At 38.7% G+C, this 12,156-nt stretch overlaps 1 protein-coding gene across 4 annotated transcripts in view; it reads left to right on the forward strand.

The window, feature by feature from the left end:
- Window positions 1-12,156, forward strand: part of PTAC6 (plastid transcriptionally active 6) — a 29,631-nt gene that overhangs the window by 10,861 nt on the left and 6,614 nt on the right. For 2 of the 4 annotated variants that reach the window (XM_011625185.3, XM_006827315.4), the window contains exon 4: window positions 4,789-4,908. The exons of the other annotated variants lie outside the window; for them this stretch is intronic. In XM_011625185.3, coding sequence (XP_011623487.1) covers window positions 4,789-4,908 — 120 coding nt within the window. The remainder of the gene's footprint in view (window positions 1-4,788; window positions 4,909-12,156) is intronic. 4 annotated transcript variants of the gene reach the window in all.

Raw genomic sequence — 12,156 nt, forward strand, 5'->3', positions numbered from 1 at the left:
GTTCCATACCAATGGGGTCAGGGACAAGGCCAAGCATTGGGAGACCATGGCATTGGGTAGGTTTTCCACTAGGAATAAATCTGGCCATACAATTTTGTGTGTTTGGTGTCCTATTTAGTAGTTGGACTGAAAAAAACACTCTTATCTCTGTGGTTAACTTTGAACCTATTGGAAGCCAGAAATTTCTATTGATAGGCCTAGACACTCAGTGTTGATTAGGTCTATTAAGCGGAACCATCCATGTTGGCCGGTGCTGTACTAGTGGAGGATTGCCTATCTCCACAGGAGTTGATGGTGGATGGCAAAGTGCCACCATCTTTATTACCTAGTAAGGGGTAGGTTCATCCTTTTTAGATAAGGAATGCCTAGATCCCCTAAGGATTTGGGTAGAAAAGTTTATCCCATTTTACGAGATAAATTTTGTGTTTAGAGGTATCAACTGACCAATGGAAAGCTTTCATGAGGTGGTCAGTGGTAACAATAACCAAGGCTCTCATAAGAAAAAGAGACATGAAATAGATTGGGATATTATGGGAGTGCCTTTGATGAGGTCCGACATCCAAGGGAGAGGAAACGACCTTCCCATAGGCCCAATGTGCGTTGAAGGCGCTTGATGACTAGGTCCTAAAGGGTCTTGTGGGATTGCCAATGCACAGAAGGAGACCAGATACTTGACAGGCAGAGAGTTAGTTCTACATCCTATTCGGGATTTCAAATTTGGAGATAGCATCAAGGTGACCCCAATACCTAGGAGTTTGAATTTAGCTAGGTTGACCTTAATCCTAGTGGATAGCTTGAAATAGCGAAGGAAAACCTAGAGGTTATTGACTTCGGAGAAAGAAGCATTGCAAAAAAGACAAGGTTATCATACGCGTAATGGAGGTGGGAAATGGACTCTCCAAGTTTTGGAGCTTTGAAGCCAAAAAGAGTACCTTCCCAGTACAACCTAGCAAGGGATCTGGCAAATATCTCAGCAATAATGATGAAAAGAAAAGTTCGTCAAGGACATCCCTGTCCAAATGGTCATCAGCCTTTTCCCACTCCAATTTAATACTCAAACTACTTGCCAGAGGGGGGCGGGAATGTCTGTAATGAATAGCTGTGAATTCATTGATAAATTATAAACTTGTAGAGCAGTAAGAGTGTCTTCATGGGTGGTAATAACTTAAAGGACCTTATGATTACATGTTCTTTTAGTGGGAACTTCAAAGGCTTTCATGAATCCACTGATAAAGAACAATTCAGAGCAATTATTGGTTGGCAACCATAATGCATGGATGCATGTGATTGGGGACACAACTACATCTTTTTCATATTTATTGTACATGCAGTTTAGAGCTTTTGACATGGAAAATGGCTCCCAATTGAAGTATCTGTGCATCTTATGTTATAGCCTTGTTGTAGTTTTGATGTTACTGATTTTTTTTTTTTTGTTGCTGTTTCCTGTAACCTGGACTTCCCTTGGGTAGTTGGACTGATGATAAAATGCTTGAAACACATCATTTCCCTTTGGAGGTCTGCGATACTCTTTGCAGGCCTAAAGATGAGGGGCTCCGTGTGTTAGCATACCTGTGTTCATCAACATAGCATTGATACAAATAGGATACTTGTTATATAAATTAAAAAAAAAAAGCATAAAAGCAGACTATAGAAATTTGCAGGACAATATTATATTCTCATAAATTTTATTCTCCTGCCGGAGTATATTGTCTACTTATGCCCTTGAGCAAAACCAACTCTAGGATTAACTTCAGAACCCCAATTTTTGTAGATGTAATCTATTCTACCCATAGAGTATTCTTAATAAAAAAATTTCCTAATTGCACTTTCTTTGCACTTGTAATAAACAATGTCTCAAGATTGAATAGAGACCGTGGAGTTTTTTTGAGTGTGAGACCTAAGTGGTAAAAAACTGATTGCAGCGAAAAAAAGAAATTCAAAATTCAAATCGCAATTTTGTTATTATAATTTTTTTTTTTTGAGTTTATCTTTTAAATTAGGAGGTGCGCAGGGATAGGTGGGCATTGAGTTTGTGCGTGAGTTGATATTTATTGATTGGGTTAGTTAGTTTAGGAATGTTAATAGGATAAGGTTAAATTTAGGAATTAAATAGGATAAGGTTAAATATGGTTAGTTTAGGAGTATAAATAGGATAAGGTTAGATCTAGGGGGGTTTATCTTTTCAACAATAGCTTTGGGTAAAACAGGGGGTTTATCTTTTCAACAATGGGTAAAACGTGGGTGACACGTGAATTTAAGAGAGATAAGATAGGGATGAGAGAAAATAGGTTAAGGGAGACAAAATAGGAAAGTCAATTGTTTATCTTTTTTTTTTTTTTAGTCTATTTAAAGGGACTTTCCCTTCATTGTAAAGGTGGTGAATGAGTTAATAAAATTTAGTCTCGTGAAGAGATTATTTTGGAGTAGATTCCCTTGCAAACCTTTGAGAGAAGGTATATTCGGTCAACCTTTTTTTTTTTTTTCTTTTTCTTTTATTGTTATTTTTCTGGTTTATTTGCCCCCTGCATCAATTGGTATCAGACCAAGTTAGGTCCAGAGTTTACAATGCTACCAAAAGTGAAGCAAGCTAAGCCGGAGAAGCAAGTTAGGTTCAGAGTTTACAATGCCACCCAAAGCGAATCAAGCTAATCCTTCTCCAGCTATGGATGATCGTTGGGGAGAAATTTTCACTAAAGCCCTAGAGGATTTTCGAACTGAAGTACGTGAGATGAATCAGAGGATGAATCAGAGGATTCAACGCCTAGAGGATTTTGAACTGAAGTACGTGAGATGAATCAGAGGATGCAATGGTTGGATCAGAGGTTGCAGCGGTTGGAGAATAATCTTCATCGTAAAGAAGGTGCTCCTAGCCACATTCATCTTGCACCAGTAATTCCACAACAAACTGAGAATGTTGATTTCAAGCGTAATGAAGAAATTTACAGGACAGATCCACGTCCTACACAACAACCATGAGATTTTGATATTAAAATCGATCTCCCAAAATTTGATGGTCAAAAGTGTTCATCGATTTGATATGGTGCTTCTTTGGAGCTGGATCCATTCCTAATTAGGAATAATCAACCCAAGTTCGTAGTCGACAATTACTCTTGGAACACATTTGCAAGCAAAGAGTCTTACATCAGTCTTAAAGAAATTGAAGGTAAAATACCGAGGCTCATGGTGGGACTTCATCACCAACTTTTGAGAAGGCTCCTAAAAGATTTGAGTTCGATAAGCTCAAGGTTGAGCTTCTCCGAACCCCGAGAGAATGATGCAACGAAAAAAAGAAATTCAAAATTCAAATTACAATTTTATTATTATTATTATTATTTTTTGAGTTTATCTTTTAAATTTGGAGGTGCACAGGGATAGGAGGGCATTGAGTTTGTACGTGAGTTGATATTTATGGATTGAGTTAGTTAGTTAAGGAATGTAAAAAGGATAAGGTTAAATTTAGGAATTAAATAGGATAAGGTTAAATATGGTTAGTTGAGGAGTATAAATAGGATAAGGTTAGATATAGGGGGGTTTATCTTTTCAACAATAGCTTTGGGTAAAACGTGGGGGTTTATATTTTCAACAATGGGTAAAACGTGGGTGGCACGTGAATTTAAGAGAGAGAAGATAGGGATGAGAGAAAATAGGTTAAGGGAAATAAACTAGGAAAGTTAGTTGTTTATCTTCTTTTTCTTTTTGATCTATTTAAAAGGACTTTCCCTTCATTGTAAAGGTGGTGAATGAGTTAATAAAATTTGGTCTCGTAAAGAGATTATTTTGGGATGGATTCCCTTGCAGACCTTTGAGAGAAGGCATATTCTCTCTACCTTTTTTTTTTTTTTTTTTATTGTTATTTTTCTGGTTTTATTTCCCCCTGCATCAAAAACTCAAACTTCAAATTTTATTCTTTTGAAAATAATCATCTCGTGATTCTTTGGTGGATCCCAAAATTTCAGATTACAAAAATCCTCCTAAGTATTCTGACCTAGGGAGTAGATGTATAATATCATCCCACGGGAGCATAGTATTTGCATTCATATTATAGTGCTAAAGCGAAATGAATAGTTTCATAGACCTAAAGATAATGTGATATTTAATACGATATATATCTAGATCATGTAAGAATTTGTATTCCTTATATGCAATATATGTTAGATAGGATCCTTGTATCTCTAACCATATCCTGGATTTTTGGAATGGCTGAGTCATATACCTGCTTCCTGTGTCTTTTTTAGTACCTATATCCATTATCTGTGCCTCTTAGGTTGTGTCACTTGTTCTCTATTTACTTATCTCATGCGTTAGCTCAATGGAATGAACATTGACATGGAAAAGTGGTCAGGTATCTAAATAGGGAACATGTAGGACAATGAAAGTATGGCCCTTGATAGAGCAGAATCGCAGATGACGATTCATGTAGCCAACCCCAAATATTTGGAAAAAGGATCAGATGATGATGATGAGGATGATATGACAATGAAAGCTAAATAGAAATAAAAGAAATAAAAGAAATAAAAGAAAGAGAAACCCTTGCATGAATAACTTGGCCCTTTTTGTATACATTTTTTATACATAAGTATCGATAAATTTATGGTTCACATAAAGGTAGGAATTGTAAATGGCGGAAAAAGTTAATTTGGCATTTATGAAATTTATTATGAGGTTGTATTATGTGATGCATGTAAATCACAAATGTGAAACACATTACTTCGAAAGAACGTTCCTCCCCTAAAGTGGTTTACTTTTTCTTTTAATGCATTCCTTGAACTTTAATTTGGTGTCCAACAGATCTTCTTGACAAAGCATTATCGAAATCGACGGCTGAAGGACTGGGAATTTGTTCTTGATTTTGAGGAGATTTATGTTATTGACTCGAAGACAAAGTCAATTACACGAGCAAAAGTTTTAGTAAGATATCTTGTCCAGTGTAAACTGCTAGCTGCACATTAAATGTTCCCTTGCACATGTGTATTTCTTAACTCTGTTTATTACCTCTTTTATTAAACAATATACTTTCATGTTCATTGTCCAGTAATCTAATCTCATTACGTGATGAACCAGGTCTACGAGTTAAAATTTGTGGACCATTACCCTCTGGATCATATGGGTGGTCCAGTGTTTCAAAACACGCTGGGTGGCCCAATATAAAGAAAAGTTGTTTTAAGGGTTAGATTTTGTGTAAAAAATAAAAAAAAACATATTGAGACATATTTTAATCCATAAATCCATGCATTTCAAATTGAGACATATTAAAAAATACATATTGAGGCATATTTTAGTCCATAATTCAAGATAGCAACTTAGCAAGAATGCAAGACATCAATTCATTATCAAGAAAATGAAAGAAAATAAGAAATAACAGATAAGAGTTAGGGCACATGATCAAATGTCTATAGTCTACAAGTCCACATAGCATATATACTCCTCCTTATTCCATAAGTCCATATCGAATTATCCATAGTCCACGCTCCCACATAGTTAAAACTTAAAATTTACAAACCAAACCAAAGTTACTGATTCACATTACACGAGGAAAACAAAAATGTAAGAAATACAGACTTGAAGACTCAAAAGAGTCTTCAATCATCCGTGATCATTCAATCACTCATCATTAGAAAAAACAGGGTCAGCTGCATCTGCATCATATGCATCGGAGTTGAAGCCATCATCATTGGAATCATCTCCCTCTTCGACATAATGGTCGTCCTCTTCTGTCTCTTCTGAATCTGCCTCTGCTTCATCCTCTTCCTCCTTCCTCGTCCTCTTGGAAGAGGATCTACTGGCCCTAGGAGGGTCGGCTGATGTCCCTGAGGCCTCCATGACCGTATCTTATATCAACCCTTCATGCCACTTGGCTTCATCATCATCAACCAACCACGACATAGAATTATCCATATTTTTTGATCTGAGGGGTCTCTCTTATCTCTCTTAACAAACCTCTCCTTGAAGTATCGATTATACTTGACATAGACTAGGTCATTGAGCGTCTTTGATTTAAGCCTGTTCCTTTTCTTTATATGAATCTAATACAATGAAATGAAACTAATTATTATTTAATTATAAATAATTAAATATATAATAGTAATACTACAAAACTACAAATTTTTTACAATATATAATAGAATTAAGTACAACTCCATTTCCGTTCCCCCTAGTTTAGGATAGGGCAAGTTGTTCTACCTCTTGACACCCATGACCCGAACCCTAGACCTCATCTCTGTTATGGATGTATCTCTCTTCTCTTTTTTCTTTTTTACAATAGTCATAATTTTTTTTATCTCGTTTTTACATGGGACAACATCCCCCTTGATATCGGCTAGATGTTTCTTAAACCGGTTTATGCCCCTATTTGTATCCTTGCCACAATCATTTCATCTTGTGATTTTATCTAAAGGATTCGGGTTATAGCCATATTTCCATCCTGGATCACCACTTCGATTAGATCCCGAAGAAGACATCTCGAAATAATACAAGGAATGTAAAAAATAAAATATTTCATCAACTTTGATCGCTCGAACTCCAAATTTCCACCTTTGATATTTTTTCTAAGGTCAAAAGCTTATAAAAAACCCTTTAAATCTCAAAACTAAATCTAATCTCAATGGGTGATGTGTAGATCAATTTCTCGTAACTTTGAGAAACCCTTTGATGCTATGGAAATCATAGAACACTAGTTTTTGAGGTTTGTCTCTCTCTAAAATAGGCTATAATGGGGTTTAGGTTTCAAATGAACCTAAAACTCACCTTTATCCCTTTTTAAAAGAAAAAAAAACAACTAAAAAATGCCCTCAACAAGGGTATTTGTTGGGCGTCTGCCTAGGCGGGTGCCCTAGTGCTTAGGCTGCTGCCCAGGGGCAGGCTGCCTAGGCCTTGGGCTGCCTAGGCGGTCGGCCTTTTAGAGCACTGGGGTGGTCTGATCTGAAATGATTTTTACTGTATCTTCTGTTTCACTAAGATGAAGAAGCATTGGTACCTTAATGATTGGAAATTCTGTAGAAGTGCAAGGTGTGATGCTTTTCTTGTGTAAATCGGATTCTTTTGCTTTGTTGATATGCCTTCTGTATGTTGGATTTCTAAGTATTTCTATTTATGTCCTGTTTGAAGTGTGAAAAACAGATACCTAATCTGGTTACACGAGTACTTATGCTTGCCATCCACATTAGGTCACCACCCTGTTCTGCCGGCAAACGTTTTTTTGAGCCCCTACAATATTCTTGTCTACTCCTAGTCATAAATTATTCAGTATGTGAAACCAGTCTTGGGAAAATTGGAATCGATAAATAACCTTGCGTCTGTAAATATCACTGCAATGTTTATCATCATTATCATGAGAGCCTTTCCCACCTATTTGGGGTCGCTTGTACGAATCTTGATCTGACATTCTGCTCTATCAGGGCCATACCCTCAGTGAAGCCATATGTCTCCTATCTCTTCTTACTACTTCCAACCAAGTCCTTTTGAGCCTACTCCATCCCTTGCCTTTTTGAGCCTTCCACTTAACCAATTTGCAACTCCTAACTAGTGCTTAACTGGGTATGTCTGCACATGGCCAGGCCATCGAAGTCTATTTTTTCTCATCTTATCGCCTATTGGAGCCATACCTAAGTTCTCCCCAATGTAGTCATTTTTAATGCTATCCCTTCTTGTCTTGCTACTCATTCATCTCAACATCCTCATCTCAGCTACAATAAACTTGTGGGTATCATTGTGATGTTTATGCAAACCTTCATTAACCAAAGACCATTGTTCCTTGATGCAATATTCTGCAAATTGGATCTCTAAGTACTGCCATTGTTCCTCTTGTTGTTGTTTTTAGCGAGAACAAAAGAGAGCACCGGAGCATATAAACTTTCTTGCATTGTTTTTGTGAGTTTTTATCCGCTAGTTTTGAGGTAGAACCATAAATTCCATGACTAATTCATATCATCATAAATGTGTCCTTTGCAAGTTTTCTTTCCTATACACTTTCCCATAATTAGATGATTATATTGTGTGTGATGTGTCACCTTCAAACTATCTTTTTTGCACTGAGTTTCCAAGTCTGATGTTGGTCTTGAAGAAATCACTTTATCATTCTTATAGTTTGGTATTCTGTTGCAATTTACGCATTTACATGAAAAGGAACTTCAACGTTTCAATACTCCACACATGATCTGGATTTGGACAGAGGGTATGTTTGTGCGAGTGTCTTCAGTACTGATAGAGATGCATCGAGTGCTCAAATTTTGGGTGCTTATGCAGCCATGCAAATGTTCTTTTTGAGGGTCTTCCTTCTGTTTAAGCCATGAAGAGAATCCTTTTTCTGGATAAGTTCCGTATTTTCCAGAAACATGTGGTGGTTGGAGCGAACAAGGATTATTAGGGAAAGTGTATGAAACTATGTTCTGTCTTAATATATTGGGTTCTTGCATTGAAAATTCCTACCTTAGTGCGATCTTTTGGGGCTGTAAGCAGTGCTAGCAATGAGGGACACTAGATTAGCAGGGAGCTTTGAGAATGTGAGACCTGTTTTTCAATTCTGTTATTTGGGAGGATAAATTATGATGTTAAGGAAATGGAGCTCTGAACTTTCTGAAAGATTTAGAGGTAGCCTGCATGACTAGCTTGGATCCTTACTATTTTTACCTGGCACATCAGATTATTGCTATTTTGACTTAAAGAGCTATTGACACCTGGATTTGTCTAAAGGCGGGTGAGGACCTTAAACTTTTCCTTAACCTGTTCCAAGCCCGGGTAAAGGAGGTGGGTTGTGTTAGGTAGGCAGCCAATGTAAGACTTTACCAAAACTTTCCATGAATCCTGAGCTAATTGACACCTAGATAATGTATATGCTATTTACTAGTGTGTCATGATTTGACAAATGTACAGCTAAATATAAACGAGGAGCCATACATGACTGGTATCGATATAAGATAGAAAGTATCAGGAAGAATAGAATCGGCTTCCATCTCAACGCATGGTCAGGGTGGTCAACGCGGCTTTATGGCTGCATCTCGGCTGCTCTCAACTCGAAATACTCCAAGCAGTCAATATAATGAGCCCATGCAACTTTATATACAGCGGACATTATTGACTATTAGGATGATCTGCGTGGGATACATCCACTGAGAACCGTACTGGCAACAAAATTGGTCCTCATTAAACAAGGACAATACAAAGGGCATCAGATACCATTCATATTCACGCAATGCAGCAAATTGCTGCAATTTGTGTTATCTTCAGTCCTAGATGAATTTTAATTATGTGTTGAAATGAGTTTTTTTGGCTATACATGACATTTGCATCATCTCATGAACACCATGTGCCATGTGCTGAAGGCTCGCTTAATTGCAATTGTTAAATCAAATTTGTTTCCATGTTACAATGAAAACATTCAGTTCTCAAAATGTGATACAATCTCTACCTGTCCAAGTTTGCCCTTGTTTATTGTATAGTGTGTTCCTGTCTTCATGTTCAATGTTATATGTTATGAGTGGAATATCTGCTCTTAGTTGCTGTTCTTTGATATGTGTTTGATCTCTTATTTTTTTTTTTGTGACTGAAATATTTGTTTAAGTTCTCAGCTCTTTTTTTTTTTTTGAGAAGAGTTAACTATAATTGTATTAATGGTATCGAGATATACAGTCAAGTGAGTCCCCCCAGAGGGGTACTCATTACATCCCCGAAGGGTTCAAACAAGAATATAAAAGAACCTGTGACAGGTTAAAAAAAATGACTAAGGCACCCCCAGGTTGTTAGATTGGGCTCCCTCCTTGCCAAAAGGTCTGCATCCGAGTTGACTTCCCGAAATAAATGGCTACATGAGATTGAAATACCACGCGACAGGTGTGAAATCTCATCAAAGATATCGTCTAGACGCTAGGTTGTTAGATTGGGCTCCCTCCTTAGCCAAAAGGTCTGCATCCGAGTTGGCTTTCCGAAATACATGGCTACATGAGATTGAAATACCTCGCGACAGGTGTGAAATCTTATCAAAGATATCGTCTAGATGCCAAGGGCAGGGAGATAGGCCGGAGGCCCACCAAATAACATTCTAAGATTCTCATTCGACCACCAAACAGGAACCTCAATTGCCATCAAAACTTTGCAATCCTTTCAACAAGGCACGGGCTTCATTCAAAGTAGAATCAGTTAATCTGATGGGGGCAGGAAAAGACCAACAAAATATGACCCTCATTGGATCGAAACAAAGCACCCACAACCGAAGGGCCAGGATTACCAAGGAACAACTATCAAAATTTAGCTGGATGGAACCTGGCTCTAGTGGTCTCGACACAGCTGCCCGTGAGTTTTTGGGACTTACCACATGAAGGAGGTTTGCCTAATTTCTATGAAAGTTAGTGGCTGGGAAGTCTTTGAATAGCTTGTGTTTGGAAGTCGAAAAAGCCACAAGGGTTGTCACTTTATTGACCAAAGCCGTAGTCGAAGCTCTTTCTCCTCTAAACATCCCGTGGTTTCTTTCAATCCATAGAACCTTCAAAATGGCAACGACAGAGGCTTACCAAAGTTCTCTGCCTGCCTTAGGTCAAGGCGAATAAGGTTAGGCTTGGAAGAGATGGGGAACAAAGCTTGGGGTGACCCAGTACCACTGAAAGAGGCCCAAAACAGAGGTCCATAAGGTTCTAGCAACCCCACAGTGGAGGAGTAGATGAGCATTAGTCTCCTCCTCCATGCACAGGGCGCATCTATTGGGGCATTGCAATCCTCTCCTTTGTAGTAAATCTACCGTCAATACCCTTTGGGGCGAGAATTGGTTCCAGGCTTTAGATAAAAGAGAGGGATTAGGGCCAACAACTATGGGGTTTGACGTGAGGATGGTATAGAAAGAGAATACTGAAAAAATTCCATTAGGGGAACGTTCTCAGATGATCTAGTCTACCCCAAAAGCAGGAAGGAATACTGAGTGGAGGACTTTTACCAGGGCCTCGAAGTTATCTACTTCATTGTCATTGAGGGGTCTCCTAAAATTTGGTGACCAAGTTCGAAGAGAACCCGAAAACCCAAAATTATTGGCCACAGTTGAACATGCGTCACTTGCTATTCGATGGAGGGTAGGAAACTTATCCCTCAAAGGTGTGCAACCAACCCAGTTATCATCCCAAAACAATACCCTTGTCCCATCTCTAGGGCAAAAGCGAATCTACCTCGAGAATTGCTCACCAAATCCCCAGAGATAACACCAGTGGTCTGTAGTTAGGAGTCCTGTGATCTTACCCATAGCAGCATTTGAATCTGATCGCCTTTCTCCAAAGGTGGTTTGATGAGGGTTATTCTTCCTGCCTTCGATATGGCTCCATTGAGTAAGTCGTGGCATCCCAAGGCAAAGAGGAAGACCAAGGTAAGACGTGGGAAGCTTCTCAACTGAGCAACTCCAGCTATCGGCTAGGAATTGAATGAAAAGGGGGTTAGTACAGACCCCCATCATCTTGGACTTGTTGAGATTCGCCTTAAGCCTGATCGCCATCTCAAAGCACTTGAGATAAATCCTAAGAATATCAACCTGCTGAATCAAAGCGTCGCAAAAACTCAAGGTATCATCTGCATATTGAAGGTGGGAGATATGGTGGCCCAGATTACTAGATTTGAATCCACGTAACAGTTCTGCTTGGTAGAGCCGCGAGATATAGGTGCTAAAGACCTCAGCCACGATTGCAAACAAGAGCGACGATAATGGGTCTCCTTGGCGGAGTCCTCTGGAAGCGGAGAAGAGACCTTTTGGGGTTCCATTAACAAGAACCGAAAAGATTGGGCTAGAAATGCATCCTCTGATCCACCCTCTCCACTTGGGCCCAAAAGCCATCCTTCTCATAGTTTCATCTAAAATATCCCAATTAACGTGATCGTATGCTTTTTCCCAATCTAGTTTTATTACTAGTCCCAGGGTCTTCGATGAAGAGCAAGTGGATACACTCATGGGCGATAAGAGCCCCATCCACAATTTGGCAGCCCTTGATGAATGCGCCTTGGGTGGGAGAGATGACCTAGTCCAGCACAGCCCTCAATTTGGAAGCAAGGACTTTGGACAATAGTTTGTAAGTGCTATTGACCAAGCTAATAGGTCTAAAGTCTTTGATCTCTTTAGCCCCTTCAATTTTGGGGATTAATGCGAGGAAAGTTGCATTCCTTGCCTTATTGATGATCCCACTAGAGTGAAAT

This window comes from Amborella trichopoda, chromosome 3, assembly GCF_054954075.1.
Source record: "Amborella trichopoda isolate Santa Cruz 75 chromosome 3, AtrichopodaSantaCruz75HAP2 v2.0, whole genome shotgun sequence".
NCBI classification, from domain to species: Eukaryota; Viridiplantae; Streptophyta; class Magnoliopsida; order Amborellales; family Amborellaceae; genus Amborella; species Amborella trichopoda.